A 26,968-nucleotide genomic window follows, 5' to 3' on the forward strand; every position below is an offset into this window, starting at 1 on the left:
GTGTGATGGCCTTCATTAGGAAGGGGATTGATTTCAAGAGCTGTGAGAAAATACTGCAGCTCTATAAAACCCTGGTTCGACCCCAGTTGGAATATTGTGTTGCGTTCTGGTCGCCTCATTATAGGAAGGATGTGGAAGCTTTAAAGAGGGTAAAGAGGTGATTTACCAGGACGTTGCTGGATTGCAGAGCGTATTTTATGAGGATAGGTTGAGCAAGCGAAGGCTTTTCTCTTTGGAGCGAAGGAGATTAGAGGTGATTTGATAGAGGTGTATAAGATAAGAGGCACAGAGCGAGTGGATAGCCACAGACTTCTTCCACAGGACAGGAATAACTAATAGGGGAAGACATCATTTTAAGATGATTGGAGGAAAGTGCAAGGGAGAGCTTTCTTTATACACAGAGTGGACAGTGTGTGGAATGCGCTGCCGGGGGAGGTGACAGAGGCAGATACATTCAGGACATTTAACAGACTGTTAGATGCTTAGGTGGTACTTGGATGAAGGGTAAATGGAGGGCTATGTAGGAGGGAAGAGTTAGATTAACCTTGGAGTAAGTTAATGGGTTGAATAACATGGGGGCCGAGGGGCCTGTAGTGTATTGTACTGTTCTATGTTCTGGGTAACAGGAAAGTGAAACGGAGCAGCCAGAGGACGGGCTGAGTGGCCTGCTCCCGCTTCCACTCATTGCAGATCTGAAGTTTTCCCTCTGGACCCTTAGACGGGACACTGACCCGAGGCTTTGCTGAACTTCATTTGCTTGGACAGCATCGAGGCAGCCGAGGCACATTTCCTCTTCCCCGTTCCGGTGCCTCCTTGACGCGATGGCAGTAACCGGCGATCCTGGGAGGCTGCCCCTTTAGAATGGCTACCTGGTGGGGCGAAGACACGGGGAGGAAGGTTAGCTGCAAGTTACGCCCAGCCCGCCCCCACGCCCGGAGACCCGGCCGGTGCCGCGTCTCACCTGCGTGCCCGGAGGAAGGGGGTCTCCCGCGTTTTCGCTTTTCCTCTGGCTTCTGGGGCTGCGGGGCAGGGGGCGGGGTCCCCGGCGGCAGGGAGCTCGCCGCCGTCTTCGGCTCCGCGGCCGGTTCCTGGGGCGGCTTGCGCTGCCCCTGCTCCATCTCCTTCTGGACAGGCTTGGCCTCTTCATCCCTTCCATCCTTCTCGGCCAGCTTGCTTTCGCCGGCCTGCTGACCAGCGAGAGACGGCGAGCTCTTCTCCCTGAACCTCTCCCTTCGCCGGCCAGCCCCGGAACCGTTCTCCTTGTTCCGCCCACTCGCCGCATTCTGAAAACAACAGCAAGTGTGAGGTGCACATTCAGGCCGAGTTTAGTGTTCGGTGCACGAACACAGTAAGGCAAAGCTACAAAGCAAACCTTGCTTTCAGCCCAATCACAACAGGCAAACAGATTCAGATTACATAGAGTTACCTCCAGTGCTCAGAAGAGACCATCACATTATACTGAGCAGCACACACAAAATGCACGAGGAACTCAGCAAGTCAGGCAGCATCTATGGAGAGGAATACACAGATGGCATTCTCATGAGGACTGGGAAAAAAGGGGGAAGATGGCAGAATAAGTGGAGAGAGGGCAAGGAGGCTAGCTGGGAGGTGATAGGTGAAGCCAGATGGGTGGGAATGGTAAAGGGCTGGAGAGGAAGGAATCTAATAGGGAGACTGGACCATAGGAGAAAGGGAAGCAGGAGGGGACCCAAAGACTAGTGATAGGCAGGTGTGAAGAGGTAAGAGGCCAGAATAGGGAATAGAGGAAGAGGAGGGGGAGAGAGAAATCGATATTCCTGCCCAGACAGAACATAAGGTGTTGCTCCTCCACCCTGAGGGTGTCCTCGTCTTAGCATAAGGCCATGGATCGACATGTCAGAACGAGAGTGGGAATCGGAATTAAAATATTACATTACATCACATCAACTTTGAAGCTTGCAACCTATAGGTCAAAAACAGAACATTTGGTCTATTGAGCAGTAGTGCGTTCCACATTACTGTATGGAACTGCATCATGGACACCTACGGTAGACACCTGAAATCCCTGGACAATGCCACCAAAGATCCTTAGGAAAGATTTTAAGGATCATCTGGAAGGACAGACCCACTGACACCAGTGTACTGGAGGAGGCCAACACGAACAGTATCTCCACCACAGTAAAGCAATATCAAATCTGATGGGCAGGGATGTGATTTGGATGCCCAAAACATTTCCTCAACAAATCTTTTCCTCCCAGCTGAAGTAACCTGGGGGGCAATGGAAATGCTTCAAAGTTAACATCAAACTCAGCCTGAACAGATTTAACATTACACCTAAAACCAGGAGGGCACTGCACAAACAGATACACCTGGAGGAAATCTGGTTGAGAGGGAGCTGCGCTACATGAGAACGACCTCTGCTGTGCCCCAGAGAACAAGCTGCAGCTCCTAAAGGAGAGTCTGAACAGCCAAAAGACCCGACACCAACCACAGCCACCACTTACTCTTGCCCACACGGCACCAGAATATGTGGATCCCTGATCGGCCTCTACAGACACCTGAGGACCCACCGATAGACAACCCTCAGGAGAACATCATACTCAACTCGAGTGATAGCACTGCCATTGCCTCAATGCACTGTGCAATAATTGTATCTGTACGAACAGTACGTGGAAATGATTTGATCGTTTGAAGCATCATCCAATCCAGCCCTTTTCTAGATAGTTCCCCTGCTCTACATCCAGCAAAATGTTTAAACTCTTCTACAAAATACTTCAGACCAAGGGTCCCCAATCTTTTTTATGCCACGGACCAATACCATTAAGTAAGGGGGTTTGTGGGCCCCCAGGCTGGGAAACACCTGCTTTACACCATAAAACAATGGAACAGAATTAGGCCATTCAGCCCATTGAGTCTGCTCCACCATTCCATCAAGGTTTATTTATTATTCCTTTTAAACCCATTCTACCCTCGACACCCTTGCTAATCAAGAACCAAACTCCGCTTTAAATATAGGTTAGTGTCTCCAGCTGTCTATGGCAATGAATTCCACAGATTCACCACCCTCTGTCTGAAGAAATCCCTCATCTCTTTTCTAAAAGGACAACCCTCTTTTCTGAGGCTGTGGCCTCTGATCCTAGGCTCCCCCCACTCTTGGAAACATCCTCTCAAAATTCATTCCAAGGCCACACTTGGAGTATTGTGAGCAGTTTTGGGCCCCTTATCTAAAAGAAGATGTGCTGGCATTGGAGAGGATCCAGGAGGTTCACATGATCCTGGGAATGAAAGGGTCAATGTTCCGGGAGTGTTTGATGGCTCCGGGTTGTGCTCACTGGAGTTTAAAAGATCTCAATGAAAGCTGAAAGGTCTAGATAGTGGATGTGGAGAGGATGTTCCCTAAAGTAGGGAAATCTAGGACGAGAGGCCACAGCCTCAAAATAGAGGGATGTCCATTTGAAACAGAGATGAGGAGGAATTTCTTTAGCCAGATGTTGATGAATCTGTGGAGACCAAGTCACTTGGTATATTTAGCGGAGGTTGATAGGTTCTTGATTAGGAAGGGCATCAAAAGGTTACTGGGAAAAAGCAGGGGAATGGGTTTGAGAGGAGTAATAAATCAGCTATGATAGAATGGCAGAGCAGATCCAATGGGCTGAATGGTCTAATTCTGCTCTTAGGTCTTACCGCTTTTGGATTTCAATAAGAACCCCCCTCCCCCCCATTCTTATAAACGCCAGTGAGCACAGGCACAGAGCCCCAAACTCTCCACATACATTAACTCTTCTATACCTGGGATCATTCTCTGGACCCTCACCAATGCCACAACATCCTTTCTTGGATAAGGGGCCCAAAACTGCTCAAAGTATGCCAAATGTGGTGTACGTAAAGCCTCAGCATAAATCCTTGCTTTTACTATAGTCCAATCATATTGTGTTTTGTAACGCTAACACTCATTTCGAGAAAGGTTAACATTTCCAAGTGAATGATTTTCAACGTGCAGAGGTTGGGCTTACAAGGACCGGAGACATACCTTCTCCCGGGAGGATTTAGGAATGGACTTGACGTGGATTTTCTTCACAGTCTGAACAACTCCATCATAGAACTCAACCGTGTAAGAAGCTGAAACACAAAATATACAATCGATCAGAGACCAGCTCGTGTCCCAAACACCAGAACACTGAAGGAGAAGAGCAAGACACTATCTGTCTCCCACATGCTAACTGATTCCATTGTTTTATATTCATCCACAGGATGAGCTCGCCTTCGTAACACTGACCCAATGTCCCGGAAATCTCTTGGCTTGATGGTAATTTCCAAAATCACCACTTCACGGACACAGAGAATAGGATTGGCAAAGACAACCAATTCCTTTAACACCAAGTTCTAGTTGAAATTTAGTGTCATTCAACTGTATACCACCAAGTGAAACGCTCCACTAGACCATAGTTCGGCAACCCGCGGCTCTTTCATCTCTGTGCTGCGGCTCCCTGTGGTTTTGGAAAATAAATGATGAGTATTTAATTAAAATGTATTTTATGTTAGTTTGTTAGTTTTTGAAATGTAATTCTAAATTTGAAGATTATGGTGATCTTGTACAATCTAAATAAAACGTGTTTTTTGTCGCTATTAATATACGTCACCACTGCCAATGCCTGACACCCGGCCAGTGCGCGATTTCTTTAATTTTTCGATCCAAGGTAGGCTAACTATGGAGAATTCTAAAAAAAGAAAAGTGACTGAAGAAAACAGAACGTTTAATGATACGTGGGCAGATTCATTTGCTTTCACTGCTGACGAGACTGGTTTACCAGTATGCTTAATATGCAATGAGAAACTAGCAAACAACAAAAAGTCAAATGTCGCAAGACATTTCCAGAATAAACACGCAGCCTTTGCTCAAAAATATCTGGATGGAGATGAGAGAAAAAAAGCCGTTTCGGAACTGATGCGGAAGGTTGATCTGAGCAAAAATCATCTCAAGAAGTGGATGAAGTCTGGAAAATCAACTACATATGCTAGTTTTGTTGCCGCTCAGGAAATAGTCAGGCACGGGAAGCAGTTTACAGATGGTGAATATATAAAAGAATCTTTCATTAAGATTTCAGAACATCTATTCACGGACTTTAAAAACAAGAGTGAAATTGTGCAGAAAATCAGGGATATGCCCCTCTCTGCAAAGACTGTCAAAGACAGAACCATAAAAATGGCAGAAGACATCACAAGACAGCAAATTAAAGACATCAATTCAGCTGTGGCCTACTCGATTGCCTGCGACGAGTCTAAAGACAAAGGTGAAATTGAACAAATAGCGCTGTTCTGCCGGTATGTAAACTCTGCCGGGCCACAGGAAGAAATGATTGAGTTGATACCTCTAAAAGGCCAAACACGGGGGGAAGACATCTGTGAGGCTGTCTTGAATTGTTTAAGAGCCAAAGGAATAAAGACCACCCACCTGGTGTCAGTAGCTACTGATGGGGCACCAAGTATGACAGCAGCGCACAAGGGATTTGTGGCTTTACTGCAGAAGTCGCTGGACAGAAAGCTGCTGACTTTTCACTGCATCTTGCACCAAGAGGCACAGTGCGCTCAAACATTTCCTCCGGAATGCACAGAAGTAATGGATGTTGTCATTCAGATTGTCAATAAAATAATGGCAAAAAGTTTAAATCACCGTCAATTCCGTTTGTTACTGGACGAGCTGGAAAGCACATATTCTGATCTCCTGCTGCACAACAAAGTCCGGTGACTGTCCAGAGGGGAGGCGCTGAAACGCTTTGTCGCGTGTCTGGAAGAAGTGAAAACTTTCCTGGGCAGCAAAGGGCTCACCTTTCCTGAGCTGGAACAGCCAGAGTGGCTGGAAAAGCTACACTTCATGGTAGACATGACAGCGCACCTGAACACGCTGAACACAGCTCTTCAGGGGAAAGGACGCACAGCCCTGCACATGTTGGAGGATGTTTTGGCACTCGAGCGCAAGTTGACAGTGCTTGCCAGAGATTTACAGAAAGGCACATTGTCTCACTTCCCCAATTTGAGAGAGTTCAAACAAGCTCACGACATGATAAATTCGGAGTATTTACATTCTGCAATCATCGCAATGCAAACATCGTTTGGGAAACGCTTCTGTGAGTTCAGAGAGGAAAAAAACACATTATCCTTCCCGGTCACTCCCCTAAGCATCGATCCATCCCTACTGAATACGACTGCATTGGCAGGTGTGAGTCAACCTGATCTTGAGATGGAACTGGCCGACATAGCCGACAAAGACATATGGGTGTCCAAGTTTAGACACTTGACAGCAGACCTTGAAGATGTTGCCCGTCAGAAGGCCGTTCTTGCTCAGAATCACAAATGGAGTGATATTGAAAACCTCCCCAAACCGGACAAACTTGTGTTCGAAACATGGAATGCTACCCCCGACATTTATGTAAACATTAAAAAGTATGCGCTTGGAGTCCTGTCGATCTTCGGATCCACATATGTATGTGAGCAGGTGTTCTCCAACATGAACTTTATTAAAAACAAACATCGCGCACGCCTCACAGATGACAGCTTGCGATCCTCTGTAAAGATGAAGGTGACGTCATACAGCCCTGATGTGCAGACGCTGTGCGCTGAGGTCCAGGAGCAGAAATCCCATTAACCAAGTATGATAAATATTTTAATTGCCTATTATTTTACGTATATTCATATTTTTTCATTGTTCAGTGAAATAGTCCTTTTATTTTTCAGGTTGACAGCTGGCTGACGTTATTTTTGGTTTGCTGCTGGCGGACAATTTAAGTTCGGCGTTTTTCATAAATACAAGAAGGACTCAAATAGACATTGAGTATTTTACTTAAAAGTAACCTTCAACCCAACTTTTTTTTTCGGAGTTCAAAATGTTTTTGTTGCATGCAGAAATGTAATTTCGTTTTCTCTGCAGGAGTTCATCGATTTCATAAATGCAACACATTATAGTTTGTTTATACATAGCATAAAGGCAAAAAAAAAAATGTTGTACGCAGTGTTATTTCATTTTAAATGTCAAACGGGTTTTGTGGCTCCCAGTGTTTTCCTTTCTGTGGGAAATGGGTCCAAATGGCTCTTTCAGTGGTAAAGGTTGCCGACCCCTGCACTAGACCAATGTGGAAAGCCTAGTACATATAATTCACTCAACACAAAGTAACATTACTACAAATAAATTTTTTAAATTATAGAATATACTCCAGAAGTCTGACATCAGGTGTCTTTATGACACAAGTAAACAGACAGTCCCAGCCCTGACACCAGGAATGGTCATTTGATTCCAAACAAATGGTTTATTGATCATTATAGAATGTCTCTCTGGTGCTTCCCCTCCCCTCTCCCTTCCCCTTTTCCCAACCATGATTCCCCTCTTCCTGTCCCCTTCCCACTCTCAGTTCACAATAAAGACCCATATCGGAATTCTTCTGAAGAATACCTCTCACGATGCTCTGAACACATGATGATGTATCCAGAGGTCATCGGATATTTCAGGTCTTTCACATCAGACACCCTCACCAATGCTCCCTCTAAGGTGTCCACACGTCTCTTGCCACTAGCACACAAAGGAATTGCACGAAGAATTTGTGTCGTGATGGACTTTAGGACCCGGGGGAGTCGGGGAGCTCAGGAACGCCGTCCACAACTGCTGCTGAGTCCCGAGACAGAGACAGGTGTAAGTTAACGTAAATATAAATCTGCAGTGAGTGAAATAAACACGATGAGAATTATCTATCCATTAATTTTAATGTGTTAACTGCCTCCATCACGGAACAACAATACGGTGGATCCAACAGCAGCCATGGGCGGCGGTTCCCGAGCTCCCTGGCTCCTCCGGGTCCTAAAGTCCGCCCTCACAATACAAGTTCTTTATGCAATTCCTTGTGTGCTAGTAGCAAAAGATGTGTATGTGGCAAACACCTTAGAGGGATCAATAACCTTCACCCAGGCAACCAGCTGTGGTTGATAAAGTGACCACGTGTGTGCTGCAGATCCCCATGGACTGGCTCCCTTCATCCAGAGCCATCTTGAGGGTTTCCTCTGATGCCTCAGTGATGCTGCCATTGGCTCCCTGCCTCCTTGTACCAGTGATGCCCAATCACTGAGGGCTCTGTGAAGCCCTGGCAGCCCACTTCAACGGCCACGCGCTCTGCCTTCCATCCCTGCCTTGGACAGTTGTTGACCAGTTCCTCGCATCTGGCAGGCCTCCTCCAAGCACTCCTCCCACGGCACTGTTGGCTCCAGCAGGACGATGTGTTTTACCGCCTCTGAGACAAGGAGGACGTCTGGACTCAGCTCCAGCAGGACGATGTGTTTTACCGCCTCTGAGTCAAGGAGGACGTCTGGTCTCAGCTCCAGCAGGACGATGTGTTTTACCGCCTCTGAGACAAGGAGGACGTCTGGTCTCAGCTCCAGCAGGACGATGTGTTTTACCGCCTCTGAGACAAGGAGGACGTCTAGTCTCAGCTCCAGCAGGACGATGTATTTTACCGCCTCTGAGACAAGGAGGACGTCTAGTCTCAGCTCCAGCAGGACGATGTGTTTTACCGCCTCTGAGACAAGGAGGACATCTGGTCTCTGAGACAAGGAGGACGTCTGGTCTCTGAGACAAGGAGGACGTCTGGTCTCTGAGACAAGGAGGACGTCTGGTCTCGGCTCCAGCAGGACGATGTGTTTTACCGCCTCTGAGACAAGGAGGACGTCTGGTCTCAGCTCCAGCAGGACGATGTGTTTTACCGCCTCTGAGACAATGAGGATGTCTGGTCTCAGCTCCAGCAGGACGATGTGTTTTACCGCCTCTGAGACAAGGAGGACGTCTAGTCTCAGCTCCAGCAGGACGATGTGTTTTACCGCCTCTGAGACAAGGAGGACATCTGGACTCGGCTCCAGCAGGACGATGTGTTTTACCGCCTCTGAGACAAGGAGGACGTCTGGTCTCAGCTCCAGCAGGACGATGTGTTTTACCGCCTCTGAGACAAGGAGGACATCTGGTCTCAGCTCCAGCAGGACGATGTGTTTTACCGCCTCTGAGACAAGGAGGATGTCTGGTCTCAGCTCCAGCAGAACGATGTGTTTTACCGCCTCTGAGACAAGGAGGACGTCTGGACTCAGCTCCAGCAGGACGATGTGTTTTACCGCCTCTGAGACAAGGAGGACGTCTGGTCTCAAGGTGATCTGTGGGAACTTCCGTTGTTTCTCCTGGTCAGTCATGAGCCGGTGCCGGAATCCCCGTGGGAGGCTTTACTCTCGCTTCTGGTTGCTCTCCAGCTCGCACAGAGATGATGTTTCCTATCACGCTTATCATCACTCACATACGGCATGAAATTGAGGGTTTTTTTGTGGCAGTGCAATACATAAAATTACTAATTACTGCAGTATTGTGCAAAAGCTTTAGGCTCCCTAGCCAGAAATGTGACTGAGACTTGTGCACAGTACTGTAACTCACCCACAGAATATAAAGTAACAAAAAATTCACAAATAAAAAGATCCACAATATTAGATCACTGAACAGAAAGGTGTTGTATGACAGCTTAGCAGTTTCTTCAGCGTTACAGTTGCACATTACATAAACAAGTATAAATTCCCCAACCCTGCTGTAAGATTCAAACTCCTGATCATTGCTTGAAGCGACAATGTTGCATTGTGAGCAACGAAGATACTCACAACCTGGAGTCAGATCTACCAGGATTCACTCCACAAGAACTTCAGGTATTGCGTGTCACCCTGGTCACCCAGTTATGGAAAGGATGCGGAGAGAGTGCTGAAAAACTTCTCCGCCAGGCCCCTCTCTGCCCGCCAGGCACTTACTCCCATCCCCTAAACCTACCCCATATCCTAACCTGCACGCCCCTCCCTCCCCCAGAACCACCTCCCCATCTCCATCCCTTAACCTCCTTATCCCTCCCTGCCCAGAAAGCCCCCCCCTCCACCTCCATCCACCGAAGGCACCTCTAATCTAGCCTGGCTGGATTAGAATCAGAATCAGATTTAATATCAGCGGCACAGGTCGTGAAATTTGTTAACTTTATGGCAGCAGTACAAAGAAACTGTACGTGAAAAATAAATACAGAAAATAAACTCAATTACATTCCGTATATATCTTTGTCTATTAAATAATTAAAATTAGTGCAAAACAACAGAAATAAAAAAGCATTGGGGTAGTAGCGCTCATGGGTTCAACGACCATTCCGGAATCGGATGGAAGGGGGAAGCAGCTGTTCCTGAATCGCTGAGAGTGTGCCCTCAGGATTCTACACCTTCTTCCCAATGATTAGAAGGTATTCAAAGGTTGTACAAACTTGGGTTGCTTTCTCTAGAGCGTAAGAGGCTGAGGGGAGACCTAATAGAGGTTTTTGTGTGAATTAGAGAGGCATAGGTGGGACATCAGAATCCTTTCCCATGGTAGAAATGTCAAAAACATGAGGACACGCTTTTACGGTTGGGGTGGGGAAGTTCATATGTACTGTTAGGGGTAGGTTTAAAAAACAAAATCAACAGGGTGGTAGGTACTTGGAATAGGTTATCAGAGGTAGTAATGAAAAGTAGGCAGTCTGGGAGTATAAAAGGCTTGTAGACTCTGCTGCCTCTAAGCCGCGCGTGTACGGTAATGCTTCCGCGCACACATAGCCTTTGTTGCCCTGCGGCTGGAGTGAAGGCAATCGAGAAAAAAGCTTACGGAACATGGAAGGTTTTCTTTGTTCCACTGTATTTTGTTATACACTTTAATTAATAAAGTCAAAAGTATGTGATTTTTAAAATTTTCATTCTAAATACTCATAGTAGACATATTACAAATAAAACAGAACATATGAAGTTTTCAAGCTATGGAAAAATTTCCTGCTCAGAGCAATGGTTGGTCTGTGTGGGGGTAAAACAAAAATCAGAGGGAACGTGTTTATAGATAAACACATGAATATAAAGGGAATGAAGGTCTGTGGAGGGACAGAGGACACTAACACCGTGGACCCAATGACCTGTCTAGTGCTGTACGTTCTATGTCTTACGCAGGTACAAAAGGTGCCACACCACTGGGTTCAGGAACTGTTATTACCCTACAACCAACAGTCTCTGAATCAGCTTAGATAACTTCACACACCGCAACTCTGAGCTGATTCCAAGACTCTTTACATCTCAAGTTCTCAGTACTGTTTTTGCACAGTTCTCTCCTTTCGCACACTGGCTGTTTATCAGTCATTGTTTGTGTATAGTTTTTCATAAATTCCATTTTTTTAAAAAATGTTCCTGTAAATGCCAGCAAGAAAACCAATCTCACGGTAGGTTATGTTAACAGATACATACTTCCTGATAATAAATTTACTTTGAACTCTGAGAAAGATGTCATCATGCAGAGACAGCAGATATCTTGTGCTAGTGATAAGCATTAATTGTTTCTGTATGCCACTCAATACAAAGATGTGGTTCTCGCTATTCTCATTTAACTAATTTATTTAATTAATTTACTTATTTAACTTATTTATTTATTTAATCAATCCTTACTTAACTAATAAACTTAGTTATCCTTTCACATGCATCCAACCAACATATATCTATCTGCACGTTCCAGGCTCTAGCAAATGCCTAATTTTCTTTGCTCCTGGCACATTCACAAGCAAAGACCCCAAATCTCCTTCTTTAGACTCTCCACCTCTCCCCTTTAAGAACTGCCTCACTCTTCTTAACTCCTTCCCTTTCTGTCCTCCTCTTGCATTATCCGCAATTCCCCCTCCCTTGCCTTCCCCTCTCTTCCATTCCCATCTTAAAGACACCCTGCTTTCAGCAACAAAAAACCCTCAGTTCCAGAGTAACACACTCAAAATACTGGAGGAACTCAGGAGGTCAGGCAATATGCATGGAGAGGAAACAGTCAATGTTTCAGGCCAAGAACTTTCATCAGGACTGTAAAGGAAGGGAGAAAGAAGCCAGACTTTCAAAGACTCTTTAAACTCAAGGTCTCAGCATTATTTTCCAGCTTCCTCCTGTTCCTTTTCAGTCCTGACACAGGATCTCAACCCGAAACACTGACTGCTTATTCCCCTCCATAGATGCTGCCTGACTGGGGGGAGGGAGGGAGGTAGGTGTGTGTGTGTGTGTGTGTGTGTGTGTGTGTGTGTGTGTGTGTGTGTGTGTGTGTGTGTGTGTGTGTGTGTGTGTGTGTGTGTGTGTGTGTGTGTGTGTGTGTGTGTGTTACCTTGCCCACTTACCATCCTTGTTGACTGAAATGACTTTGGCTGGATAAAACCTGCAATCTGACCAACACGCCAGCACCTGCTCACTGGGCCGGAACTCCTAAACACAGGAGAAATAATCAAGATTAAATGTGCTGCCACTGATGCCAAGGAAAACACAGAGATCTGCACTCTCCTGTACAGTGTATACAGAAGTTTGAAGAAAACAATACTGCAATAAAAACAAGTTGCAGGAGACACTCAATGGATGTTGTGACTGAAGCTGCACCCTATCTTGTTGCTGAGGATTTCAACAAAGTTCCAGTATGAATATTTTATTTAATATAACTATATGCTCCTCTTTTAACAATAAACATCTGCATTTTGGTTGTGGAGAGTTCTCCTGAAAGATACATCTTTTTGATACACATTCCAGAAAGTCATAGAGAACAGAGACAGACCCTTTGGCCCATCTATTCCATGTTGAACTATTAAGCTTTCTAGTCCCATAGTCTTGCATACCCCTCCCATCCACCCATTCAAATTTCTCTTAAATGTTGAAATCGAAACCACATCCACTGCTTCTGTTGTCAGCTCATTCCAGACTCTCTGAGTGAAGTTGTTCCCCCTCACGTTCTCCTTAAACATTTCACCTCTCCCCCCCCCCCCACTTAACCCATGGCCTCTAGATATTTCAAAAACTCTTTTCATATCTTAGCAAAAACCAACCACAGATGTTCACCACAGCCCATTATCTTGCCACTCCAGAAACTGGGGACAGCTAATTTTGGCTTTTGTTAGATCCATCAATTTTTTGTTTGTTTGTAATCTTTGTCCTCAGTGTGACAGTAATGGATAATGGTACGGCTAGCTGCAAACTGGCAGGCTCTATTTTTAGTTTGAAAAGTGGTTATTCAGGTAGAAACATTTCCTGGCAAAGCTACTTTTAATAGGAGATGCTTATCCCATACTCTGAGGGTGAGAACTGGGTGGCAGAAAGTGACTTTGTGAGGCTAGGGCCAGAGTGCTCAGCCCACAGAATAGAAGGATGCCATTTTAGAACACAGATTGGGGAGAGTTTATTTTGCCAGGGAAGGCGAATCTGTGGAATTCATTGCTGCAGACGGCTGCGGAGGCCAAGTCATTGGGTATATTTAAAGTGGAGGTTGATAGGTTTTTGATTAGCCAGGGCATTAAAGGGTTACGGGGAAATGGCAGGAGAATGGGGTTGAGAGGGATGGGCAACACGGCAGCGTAGTGTTAGCACAACGCTTTACGGTACAGGTGACCCGGGTTCAATTCCTGCCGCTGCCTGTAAGGCGTTTGTACCTTCTCCCCGTGACCAAGCGGGTTTCCTCCGGGTGCTCCGGGTTCCTCCCACAGTCCAAAGATGTAAATTTGCCCGTGATTAGGCTAGGGTTACATCAGGGAATTGCTGGGCGACATGGCTCGAAGGGCGGGAAGGGCCTACTCCTCAATCTGCCACAATAAATAAATAAATCAGCCAGCCACAATGGAATGGCAGAGCAGGGTCGATGGGCAAATGGCCTAATTCTGCTCCTGTGCCTTAAGGTCTATGGGTCAGACAGCATCCATGGACACAGACAGAATCAGAGTGAACTTTCAGGTCAATGACTTTTCATCAGAACGAGGAATGTTTTAGTATGCATTAATGGGGAGTGCGCAGTAGGGGAGGGGAGCAGTTTCAGGTTCCTGGGTGTTAAGATCTCTGAGGATCTAACCTGGTCACAACATATCAATGCAGTTATAAAGAAGGCAAGACAGTGGCTATACTTCATTAGGAGTCTGAAGAGATTTGGTATGTCGACAAATACACTCAAAAACTTATACAGATGTACCGTGGAGAGCATTCTGACAGGCTGCATCACTGTCTGGTATGGAGGGGCTACTGCACAGGACTGAAAGAAGCTGCAGAGGATTGTATATTTAGTCAGTTCCATCTTGGGTACTGGCCTACAAAGAATGCAGGACATCTTCAAGGAGCGGTGTCTCAGAAAGGCAGCATCCATTATTAAGGACCTCCAGCACCCAGGGCATGCCCTTTTCTCACTGTTACCATCAGATAGGAGATACAGGAGCCTGAAGGCACACACTCAGCGATTCAGGAACAGCTTCTTCCCCTCTGCCATCCAATTCCTGAATGGACACTGAATCTTTGGACACTACCTCACTTTTTTAAAATATATATTATTTCTGTTTTTGGCATGATTTTTAATCTATTCAATATACGTGTACTGTAATTGATATACTTATTTTTATTAATATTTTATTTTGTGTTTTTTCTTCTATATTATGTATTGCACTAAACTGCTTCTACTAAGTTAACAGATTTCATGTCACATGCCGGTGATAATAAACCTGATTCTGATTCTGTACAAAGGGAGTGGCTGTGACGGGGTGGAGTCATGAGGATCAGGACCAAAAACAGTAACAATATTTTCCCCCTAATGATATTGCTCGAACTACTGAGTTGCTCTAGCAGATTGTTTGCCGCTCCAGATTCCAGCATCTACCGCCTGTTTACCAATACGAAAATGCACTGTTTAATTAGACTAAGACACACAAAATGCTGGAGGAATTCAGCAGGCCACGCAGCATCTATGGAAAAGTGTAAACAGTCGACATTTCTCAACCCAAAACGACTGTTTATACTTTTCCATGGATGCTGCATGGCCTGCTGAATTCCTCCAGCATTTTGTGTGCATTACTTGGATCTCTAGCACCGGCAGATTTTCTTGGCTGTTTAATTAGACCCTGCTTACTAAGCACAGACTTTGCAGAAAAATATATCTTTTGCTGCAAGTCCTTGGCTTCCAAGACACCGACTGATACACTTGCTGCTGTTGTTTTATATACAGGTGGCCCCCACTTTTCGAACGGTCGATTTACAACAACTCACTGTTACAAAAGACCTACATTAGTACCTGTTTTCGCTAACCAAAGAGGATTTTCACTTTTATGTAAAAAAAGACGCCCGCTTTATACATGTGGTTACCCCGAGAAAGACTACAATGACCATGATGCCTTGGGTACGTGCCGATTTTTTTTCTCCAAATCAATTTTGGCTCGCTACCTTCCTGAGTTTGATAAGTGAAACTACACCGTACCTACAATATTTCTACTTTATATAGGGTATAAATTTATTATATCATTCCTGCTTTTACTATATGTTAGTGTTATTTTAGGTTTTATGTGTTATTTGCTTTGATTTGGTAGGTTTTTTTTGTGTCTGAGAACACTCAAAAAATTTTCCCATATAAATTAATGGTAATTGCTTCTTCGCTTTACGACATTTCGGTTTACAAATGGTTTTATAGGAACGCTCTACCTTCAGATTGCAGGGGAGGCGGGGGAACCTGTATAATATCAGCTCTAACAATTGGAGCACTTGTTGCTGTATATTTCCCCATAGACAACATCGCCACCTTTTGGACAATCTGCTGAACAGCAGGAAAAGCAACAACATGGCTGAAGATGTTGGATTATCTTGAGCAACACAGAAACACACACACACACACACACACACACACACACACACACACACACACACACACACACACACACACACACACACACACACACACACACACACACACACACACACACACACACACACACACACACACACACACACACACACACACACACGAACTCAACAAGCCAGCAGCATCTCTGGAGGGGAATAGTCACATTTCAGGCCGACACCCTTCATCAGGCCTGGAAAGGAAGGAGGAAAGAAGCCAGAATAATTAGGTGAGAGAGAGGAAGGAGAACAAACTGGCAGGTGATAGGTGAGACGAGTGAGGGGGAAAGTGGGTGGGTGGGTGGGGGAAGAGGGGATGAAGTAAGAAGCTGGAAGGGAATAGATCGAAGAGGTAAACGATCGGAGATGAAGGAATATGATAGAAGAGTGGTAGAAAGGAAAGGAGGAGAGGCACCAGAGGGAGGCAAGGAGAGTAACACACAAAATGCGGGAGGAACTCGGCAGATCAGGCAGCATCTATGAGAAGGAATAAAGGGTCAACATTACAAGCCAAGAACCTTCAAAGGGGTTTGTCATCAGGTGAGGATTAGAGAAGGGCTGAGAAGGGAAAACAGAATAAAGCAGAGCAGTACAAGCCTTTTGGACAACAATATCATGCTGACCCCTTCATCTACCCCAAGACAAATCTAACCCTTCCATCCAATATGACACCACCAGCTTTCATTCACCCATCAGCCAATCCAAGAGTTTCTTAAATGTCCGCAATGTATCTGCCTCTACCACCAGCCCAGCAGTACATTCCACATAGTCAACACGCTCTGTAATAAAAATAAACTTACCTCTGACATCTCCCCCTATACTTTCCTCCAATCAACTTAAAATTGTGCCCCCATATTATGACGTGAAATGGAGAACGAGGGAAGGGGGAGTGGAGAGAAGCTACCGGAAGTTAAACATGGCCCCACTTTGACGGATTGCACGAGGATTCTGGAATTATTTGAGGAGGCAGGAAGTTGCTATCACCTTCCTTCCCCTCCTCCACCTTCTTATTCTGGTCTCTTCCCCCTTCTTTTCCAGTCCTGATAAAGGCCTCGGCCCAAAACATAGACTGTTTATTCCCCTCCTCTGACGCTGCCTGACCTGATGAATTCCTTCAGCACCTCGTGCGTCTCACTCTAGATTTCAGGCACCCGCAGAATCTCGTGTTTATGGACGGAATGCTCTTGTGCTATAATTTAAGGTGGTAAAAGATCCCAAAGCATTTCAGAGAAATCAGAAAGAGGAGAAACCGTGCCACAGGTAGCAACAGTGACTAAATGATTGCTGAAAGGCATAGGTCCTAATGGGGACCTTGAGAGAGGGGCTGGAGATGGAACACAATTGGGAAGAATGGCAGGTCCCGAGGGCCCCAAGGCTGGGGCTGGGAGAGTACTGGTGAATTGGTGGGGACAGCAGGGTAGGTGGGAGGTGGAGTGGGGGGTTCCAGATGGAGCGGCACGGTATTGTATTGGTTGGCACGCCGGTTTACCGTACCAGTGACGTGGGTTCAATTCCCGCCGCTGCCTGTAAGTAGCTTGTACGTCCTCCCTGTGACCGTGTGGGTCTCCTCCGAGTGTCCCAGTTTTCCTCCCACAGTACAAAGACGTACCAGTTGGTAGGTTAATTGGTTGCTGTAAATTGTCCTGTGATTAGGTTAGGATTAAACTGGGGGATTGCTGGGCTGCGTGGTTCGAAGGGCTTATTCCATGCGATACGTCAATAAAATAATAATCAGAATTAAGTTCATTATCACTATCTGGAAATACAAGGAAAATGTCTGCGACAGAGACTATGAGCACTGCACAAAAGAGACGGCGGCTAGCCAAAGACGACTGGAGAAAGTTTGTTCATTGCAACTAATCAGTCTGAAGCAGGAGTTCCTAACCTGGAGTCTACAGACCCCTTGTTTAACGGTACCATTCCACAGCATAAAAACAATGGGAACTCCTGGTCTAAGAGAAATAAATGGGAGCTAAAGGCAAATAAAGGATTCCTAAATCAACGTGCAACTCATCAACATTTTCTCCATTTTTTATTGTTTGCTGATTACCATCAGTGATTCTCTGAGATGTTTCTGTGTTTCTTGTGGAGAATCCCTCCTACATTTGACTAAAGCTGTAAGACTCTCCCCAGTGGGGAACAGAGTGGAATGTGACCAGAAACTTACCACAGTTGGTTCGTCCAGTTTAGCCCCCTCCTTCCGCAGGAGGGGTCTTTCCAGGGGTCGCAGGTACACGCTATCCCAGCTGAACCACTCATCGTACCGATGGTTCCAACGCTTGAAGTGAATCAACACCTTTCCCTCCTCATAATCAATCTTCTCTATGTGCGCCGTGTACCTGTGGGGAAACACATGGAAACCAAAGTTCATGGTCAGTGCCAGCCTATTCTTGGGATGTCACTGGCTAGTCCAGGGGTCAACACTGGAAAATCAGAGCCCAAAGGTTGATTGGAAGTCCATAAGTTGAAGGCCGAAGGTCGAGACTAGATTCTGGAGGCCTGAGGCCTGTCCTGGATTTGAAGGCCTGTTCATATGAATGGGTAGTTTGCTGCTGCTGTTCTGTTGCTATTGTTGTGTTCTGTGTTGTTCTGCTGAGGACTGTGGGCACGTAATATACAGTGACACGCACAGGCCGCCCCCAGCACATCCTTAGGTGTGTTAGTTGTTAGCTCAAATGATGCGTATTCTGATGTACACTCAGTGGCCACTTTATTAGGTACACCTGTCACCTGCTCGTTAATGCAAATATCTAATCAGCCAATCACGTGGCAGCATCTCAATGCATAAAAGCATGCAGACGTGGTCAAGAGGTTCGGTTGTTGTTCAGACCAAATGTGATCTAAGTGACTTTGACTGTGGAATGATTGTTGGTGCCAGACGGGGTGGTTTGAGTATCTCAGAAACTGCTGAACACCACACACAACCGTCTCTAGTCTACAGAGAATGGTGGAGCAAACAAACTACCCAGTGAGCAGCAGCTCTCTGTGCGTGGGTAGGGCCAGAGCGAACGTTCTATAAAACGAAAGGAAGACAGAACGCCTATGTTCAATGATATGACACGTTGCTGTAGAAAACCGACATTGCTGACCAATGGAGAACTTAGCAGTCCTCAGGAACGGATCCCGTGTATGTGAGTGAGAGGGTGGGTTTTCCTGTTGTTAACATGTTTTCTGGTTATTGTTGATGTTCGTGTTGTTCTGCAGAATATTTTGAGCACACTGTGCCGGCGACACAACATGTGATGACACTTGCCCTTGGATATGCTAGTCGTCAAAGCAAACAACGCATTTCACATGTTTCACTGGACCTGATGTGAATAATACTGGACAACAAAGATTGTGTTTCCCGAATACTTCTGGGTATATCTTAGAGATTTTGGGCTGGCAATTATGGAAATGACCATGAAATTTCCCTGCCACACACCACTTCTTTGAAATTGCCTATATTTGTTATTTCAATTCATAACTCTGGGAATAATACAGAAGGTGCAGGATCAGTTCATTCCAAAGACGAAGAAAGATTCTAAGGGGAGTAGGGGGCGACCGTGGCTGACAAAGGAAGTCAAAGACAGCATAAAAATAAAAGAGAAGTATAACATAGCAAAGATGAGCGGTAAGCCAGAGGATTGGGAAACTTTTAAAGAGCAACAGAAGGTAACTGAAAACGCAATACAGGGAGAAAAGATGAGGTACAAAGATAAGCTAGTCAAGAATATAAAGGAGGATAGTAAAAGCTTCTTTAGGTATGTGAAGAGGAAAAAATTAGTTAAGATCAAAGTTGGGCCCTTGAAGACAGAAACAGGTGAATTTATTATGGGAAACGAGGAAATGGCAGACCAGTTGAACAGGTAACTTTGGATCTGTCTTCACTAGGGAAGACAGAGACAATCTCCCAGATGTAATAATGGCCAGAGGACCTAGGGTAACGGAGGAACTGAAAGAAATTCACATTAGGCAGAAAATAGTGTTGGGTAGATTGATGGGACTGAAGGCTGATAAATCCCCCGGGCCTGATGGTCTGCATCCCAGGGTACTTAAGGAGGTGGCTCTAGAAAGCATGGACGCATTGGTAATCATTTTCCAGTGTTCTATAGATTCAGGATCAGTTCCTGAGGATTGGAGTGTAGCTAATGTTATCCTACTTTTTAGGAAAGGAGGGAGAGAGAAAACAGGGAATTATAGACCAGTTAGCCTGACATCAGTGGTGGGGAAGATGCTGGAGTCAGTTATAAAAGATGAAACAGCGGCACATTTGGATAGCAGTAACAGGATCGGTCTGAGTCAGCATGGATTTACGAAGGGGAAATCATGCTTGACTGATCTTCTGGAATTTTTTGAGGATGTAGCTATGGAAATGGACAAGGGAGAGCCAGTGGATGTAGTGTACCTGGACTTCCAGAAAGCCTTTGATAAGGTCCCACATAGGAAATTAGTGGGCAAAATTAGAGCACATGGTATTGGGGGTACGGTACTGACATGGATAGAAAATTGGTTGGCAGACAGGAAACAAAGAGTAGGGATTAACGGGTCCTTTTCAGAATGGCAGGCAGTGACTAGTGGGGTACCGCAAGGCTCAGTGCTGGGACCGCAGCTATTTACAGTATACATTAATGATTTAGATGAAGGGATTAAAAGTAACATTAGCAAATTTGCAGATGACACAAAGCTGGCTGGCAGTGTGAAATATGAGGAGGATGTTATGAGAATGCAGGGTGACTTGGACAGGTTGGGTGAGTGGGCAGATGCAGTTTAATGTGGATAAATGTGAGGTTATCCACTTTGGTGGCAAGAACAGGAAGGCAGATTACTATCTGAATGGTGTCAAGTTAGGAAAAGGGAAAGTACAACGAGATCTAGGTGTCCTTGTTCACCAGTCACTGAAAGTAAGCATGCAGGTACAGCAAGCAGTGAAGAAAGCTAATGGCATGTTGGCCTTCATAACAAGGGGAGTTGAGTATAGGAGTAAAGAGGTCCTTCTGCAGTTGTACAGGGCCTTGGTGAGACCACACCTGCAGTATTATGTGCAGTTTTGGTCTCCAAATTTGAGGAAGGACATTCTTGCTATTGAGGGAGTGCAGCGTAGGTTCACAAGGTCAATTCCCAGGATGGCGGGACTGTCATATGTTGAAAGATTGGAGTGACTGGGCTTGTATACACTGGAATTTAGAAGGATGAGAGGGGATCTGATTGAAACATATAAGATTATTAAGGGATTGGACACGCTAGAGGCAGGAAACATGCTCCCGATGTTGGGGGAGTCCAGAACCAGAGGCCACAATTTAAGAATAAGGGGTCGGCCATTTAGATCAGAGTTGAGGAAAAACTTTTTCACCCAGAGAGTTGTGGATCTATGGAATGCTCTGCCTCAGAAGGCAGTGGGGGCCAATTCTCTGGGGATGCTTTCAAGAAAGAGTTAGATAGAGCTCTTAAAGATAGCGGAGTCAAGGGATACGGGGAGAAGGCAGGAACGGGGTACTGATTGTGGATGATCAACCATGAACACAGTGAATGGCGGTGCTGGCTCAAAGGGCCGAATGGCCTACTCCTGCACCTATTGTCTATTGTCAAGTCAGAATAACTGATGCCAGGGTTAAGGAAGGCATTTCTGTTGGTCCACAAATCAAAACAGGTCATCAATGACAGGCAACTTGAAGAACTTCTAATGGTACTGCAGAAAATCACGTGGAAGGTATTCAAGGAAGTTGCTGTAAATTTTCTTCGCAACTACAGAGCACCAAACTACATGCAGCTGGTTGATAAAAAGCATACAAAACCATGAAGTGCAAAATGTTACTGAAGATTTATTTTCTGCATTCCCATTTAGACTTATTCCCCACAAATCCTGGCGCTGTCAGTGATGAGCACGGTGAAAGGTTTTACTAGGACATTGTGGTCATGGGGAAATGGTATCAGGGCAACTGGAATCCATCAGTGCTAGTGAATTATTGTTGGACACTTAAGCGAGAAACCTCAGACACTCATTAACAGAAATTCACAGAAATTCATTAACAAAATATTTTTAACTTAGTTGAACTATTGCAAAGCGTCAGCACTGTTATGCAATTAACCATTATATTCAATAAAAGTTAACTTTTTTTGTTTCTCCAAATTCCTACGTTGATACAAGTACTCTGAAATCATATTTGTATTCAGCTTAAAGAGGTTCAAAGGTTCATTTATTATCAAAGTGTGTGTTGCTTGAATTTCCAGCATCTGCAGATTTCCTCATGTTTAAATCTCAAATTTGTCTTCTTTAGAGTTCTATCATATTCAGGAAAACTTTCTGAGGAAGCAACATTTTTGAAAAAGTTTGATGTCCAGTATAATCTGCCTGCACTCAGTCCTCCTCCCGTCCCTCTGCATTCTGCAACTTCTGACTGGTAGCCAATAAAACAAGGAAAGCAACTTAATACTTTGTTAACCACACTTTTTCATGCAAATAATCACTACAAAAGTAATAGTCATTAACTTCCCTTTGGGCCTGGAGGCAATTTGATGTGACAGAACCAGGTCAAGGCAAGGTAGAGGGCCTGTCACCAAGAGCATGGAAGAGTGTGAAAGGTCAGGCACAGGCCGAATCGAAGCCCTGGGGTCCAGGCCCCAGAGTGTGTCAATGCTACTGGACACGATGTTTGGACAGAGATTTACAGACCAAATCAAGGCGGTGAAATATAGCGTTTCCAAGTGGCAAAACCTGCTGTACGGACAGAAATTTAAGCACTGGGCCAGTTTGAAAAGATCAGGGTGTCGAGGTCTGAGGCAAAGGACCAGATTGAAAAGGTCAAGGTGTCGCGGTCCAAAGGCAAGGGACCAGATTGCAAAGGTCAGGGTTTTGAGGTCCGAGGCGAGAGATGGGCCAGTTCAGATCCCTGCTCTAAGCGGCAGAACCCAATGATCAATGATCGGTCAGATTGAAAAGGTCCGGGTGGAGGGGCCCCAAGGTGAGAAGGGGGGCCAATTCAGATCGGTGCTCCACGCCGTTTAGTCAGCTCTGTGCTGAATTCTGGGACTCTCTTGTGGACTTCAGCTCAGAAACACTATTTGCTTGTGGTTACTGTTTGCATGTTTCTTTTTGCATCATACATCAGATGTTCAGTGCTCTTTTTTTATGAGTTGTTTTATTCTTTATATATATTGTTTTGTGTGGGTGCCTTTGTTTTGTGGCTGCCTGTTAGGAGACACATCTCAAAAGATTGTAAAAAGTATACATACTCTGATAATAAATGTACTCTGAACTTCCATTTTGAACTTTGAAATAAAACATCATAAATAAATGTTTCAATGTCACCCTTCTCCTTCAGTTACTAATTTGATTTACAATGTCCCACGGGTCTTCGGAACTACGGACAATGATTCAAAAGTAAGTGTCTGTTTGAATAACGTTACTATTTCACCATCCCAGGACACCCTTGCGTGTTAACACAGAGATGGGAACAAGGGATCACTGTTCCTGTCACACACCATTGTGAATGTGCAGCTGAGCAGCGTCAGACTTGGTTAATAGGACCGTAAGACACAGGAGCAGAATTAGGCCATTCGGCCTATTTAGTCTGCTCCACCATTCAGTCAAGGCCGATTTATTATCCCTCTCAAACCCATTCTTCTGGCTCCCTTATTAATCAAGAGAAAAGGACAGGAGAAATCTGGAAAAAAAAACAGGGGCAGAGAACTTCTGCCCAAGGGAAATGGATGACTCAGTCAGCAGTCTCGATGTAACAAGGACCTCACTGACACACTGCATTGAGCATACGAAACACAAACAGAAACGCATATAATACACAGGAGCAAAATTAGGCCATTCGGCCCATTGAGTCTGTTCCACCATTCCACCATGGCTGATGAACGCCATTCTCCTGCCTTCTTCCCGTAACCTTCGACACCCTTACTATCAACCTCTGCTTTAAATATACCCAATGACTCGGCCCCTACAGCTGTCCACAGCAATGAATTCACAGATTCAACCCCCTCTGACTGAAGAAATTCCTCCTCATCTAAAGGGAGATCCTTGTATTCTGAGGCTGTGCCCTCTGGTCCTGGACTCCCCCAGTTTAGGAAACATCCTCTCCACATCCACTCTATCTTGGCCTTTCAATATTCAGCTTACCTCATATCTAAGATTGACTGACATGCTATTTGTGGAAACCTTACAACTGTCCACAGTGTGTATGTGTATGTGTATGTGTATGTGCTCGCAAGTGCTTTCTGACTCCAACATTCTGCACCCACATTCCACTGACCTACACTCTACAAACCACAAAAACAGTTTCTACTTACCCCTCCTCCTGCAACTTGCCTTAATTTCTTAAAGAGAAATTTATCAAACCTTTAAAAGCTGAAAGACTTAAAGGATTAAAGACCCCTACCACCCAGGACACACCTTCTCCTCGGTGTATCAACACAGGAACATCTGGAATAACACACGCAAAATGCTGGAGGAACTCAGCAGATCAGGCAGCAAGTTCTGCTGACGAAGGGTCTTGGCCCGAAAAGTCCACCGTTCATTCCTCTCCATGGATAGTGCCTGACCTGCTGAGTTCGTCCAGCATTTTGTGTGTGCAGTGATAATTCTGATGCTGAAAGCAGCTCTCACTTGTGAAGAACAGCTGTATACAAAGCAGGATTCAAATAAATTTTAATTTCAAATGTCGAGACTGGGTAGATGAACTGACTGTGCAGACTGGGGAAAAGAAACATCGCAGTACTTTCTGACAGGAGCCAATTTTACTTTTGTGCAAGGCCTTAGGCTTTGAGCAGAGCAGTGGCTCCGACCCACAACACTCACCATTTCTTCAGTCGATCTCGTGCCTCGAGGCGAGCGCCCACTTCAAACGTAATACCCCGCCTACTCGGAGGCTTCTTGGACATCTTCAACACACTTTATTCCCTGTACGGAACAGACAAACCTTTGTAAGTTAATGATGTGCCAGTGCCAAAGCACACCCTGCATAGCGTCCCTGCGAACCAGAAGCTCTAGCTGCTTTCTCTCTGCTCCAGCATCTGGGCTCAGTTCTGACCTCTGGCACTGCTTGAATCTTCTCCCCGTAACAAGCCGCGCCTGCTCCCCATAACCACATGGCCTTCTTCCAGGCAGTCTCTTTCTTCCCCACATCCCAAGGACCTGCCGGCTAGTAGGGTGATTGGCCGCATTAAATTACCCCTAATACGTGTAGATGAATAACACCATAAAGACACAGGAGCAAATTATGCCATTCAGCCCATCAAATCTGCACCACCATTTGTTCATGGCTGATTTATTATCCTTCTTAACCCCATTCTCCTGCCTTCTCCCTGTAACCTTTGACACGCTGATTGCCAGCGCTGTAAAGTGTTATGCTAGTCACATGCTACTGCGCCACCCATCTCGTGACGCGCTGTTACTGAAATAACGTGGAGAGGAGCAGGGCATCTAATTTGTGCCCTCAAAGCGGCAGCAATTCTTAAGGATTAAAGATTAGCTTCATTTGTCATGTGGCGAAACAAACGGTGAAACGCATCGTTTGCAGCAAAGTCCCCATACCGTCCAAGGAAGTGCCGGGGGCAGCCTGCGAGTGTCATCGTGCCTCTGGCCACAACTTACTAACCTTCACATGTACATCTTAGGAACGTGGGACGAAACCAGAGCACCCAAAGGGAACTATGCAATCAGAGTGGAAATGTACAAACTCCTCACAGACAGTGGTGCCAGGGCATATTCTGCAGTCAGGGTATATAGCAAATAATGATTTCACCAGCAACCAATCTTCAGACATGAGCGTGGACTGAATTTAAAATACCGCCCTGAACAACAGTTGTCCTGAAGCTGTGGACTCCAGTGGATTGACAACCAGATAAAGCTGATTAATATTCATTATGGGTGTCCAGAGCGCGGGTGTGAAGCAGGTATGTGAAAACTTTATATGTAATTCAAAGGAAGCATTGTAGATACGATGTAACCATAGAACTGTCCCCGCTGCAATTTTGTTCTTCAGCACAAATAGAATTGGGTCGGGAGGCCTCTTCCTCCAAGTGTCTCAATATGATGCCTGCTGCTCATTTTTGTTGAATAGAACATTTCTATATCCACTGTCTTCAGTGTCTCTCCGGTGATCTTGTTCACGTTACAACAGGAAGTGAACTACTACCTTCTGATCGCTGCTACAGTAAAGCCTCACACTAACCGCTGTTCTACTGTGCTGCCTTTCAATGATACGGTAACCTACTCTTTGGAAATCCCAGTGGTTCAGCTCCTGGCTCACTAGTGCTGATTCCAGCACTCCCTCTGAACTCTCCAGGGCCCTGGGTTCAAAGCACATCCGCACTCCCTTTAATCTCACTGGAACACGTAATGTTCAGCTGTGTTGTGTAACGTCAGGAAGACCAGGGAATTAAGGTTCAGGTGTACTAGCCCTGACAAATGTCATGAAATTTGTTGTCAAATATAAATAAGTGAGGAAAGTGCAAAATTCTTTACACAAGAGATTCTGTAGATGCTGGAAATCTTAGCAACACACACAAAATGCTGGAAGAACTCGGCAAGTTGGCCAGTGTTTTTCAAGAGAAATAAACATGTTGATTCCCCTTCTCTATGACGTGGTCTTGACCATGATTGCTCTTAGCAATTTTTTTTCTACAGAAGTGGTTTCTCATTGCCTTCTTCTGAGCAGTGTCATTACAAGACCTCAGCCATTATCAATACTTTTCGGAGATTGTCTGCCTGGTGCCAGTGGTCACATAACCAGGACTTGTGATTTGCACCGGCTGCTCGTACGACCACCCACCACCTGCACTGAATTAAAAACGCTGGTGTTATTTATTGGAATACCATTCAACAAGCTGAACAGTACGATCTGTAAAAGCCCGAGCATGTCAAATGATCAGTTTCACTGCTCTGTAAAACAGGGAACTTGCTTTATCCAAGAATAGTTTTGTGACTCAATGAGCTCAGAGTCTGCGCACACTAAAACTCAAGTTCAAGACTGTAGTCATCTGACTGTATATATACACAACCAAACGAAACAATGTTCCTCAGGAGCGCGGTACACCCACAAGACATACAGGTTGAGCTCAAAAGCCAGGAGGTTATGTTGTAACTTTATAAAACTCTGGTGAGGCCACATCTGGTGTATTGAGGACAGTTCTGGTTGCCCCACTAGAGGAAGGATGTTGAGGCTTTGGAGAGGGTGAAGAAGAGGTTTAGCAGGAAGCTCTCTGGCTTAGAGGGCACGCAAGGCTGGGTTGTTTTCTCTGAAGCACAGGAGGCTGATAGAGATCTACAAGATTATGAGAGGCGTAGATA

The 26,968-nt window shown here is 45.3% G+C and overlaps 1 protein-coding gene across 6 annotated transcripts in view; it reads right to left on the reverse strand.

The window, feature by feature from the left end:
* Nucleotides 1-26,968, reverse strand: part of LOC140736189 (PHD finger protein 20-like) — a 98,926-nt gene that overhangs the window by 52,634 nt on the left and 19,324 nt on the right. For all 6 annotated transcript variants that reach the window (XM_073062088.1, XM_073062087.1, XM_073062084.1 and 3 more), the window contains exons 2-7: nt 24,476-24,577; nt 17,861-18,032; nt 12,186-12,270; nt 4,010-4,098; nt 962-1,283; nt 732-869 (exon numbers count right to left, since the gene is read on the reverse strand). In XM_073062088.1, the coding sequence (XP_072918189.1) occupies nt 732-869; nt 962-1,283; nt 4,010-4,098; nt 12,186-12,270; nt 17,861-18,032; nt 24,476-24,558 (889 nt within the window). In that variant the 5' untranslated portion in view covers nt 24,559-24,577. The remainder of the gene's footprint in view (nt 1-731; nt 870-961; nt 1,284-4,009; nt 4,099-12,185; nt 12,271-17,860; nt 18,033-24,475; nt 24,578-26,968) is intronic.

Source organism: Hemitrygon akajei, chromosome 11 (assembly GCF_048418815.1).
Source record: "Hemitrygon akajei chromosome 11, sHemAka1.3, whole genome shotgun sequence".
NCBI lineage: Eukaryota > Metazoa > Chordata > Chondrichthyes > Myliobatiformes > Dasyatidae > Hemitrygon > Hemitrygon akajei.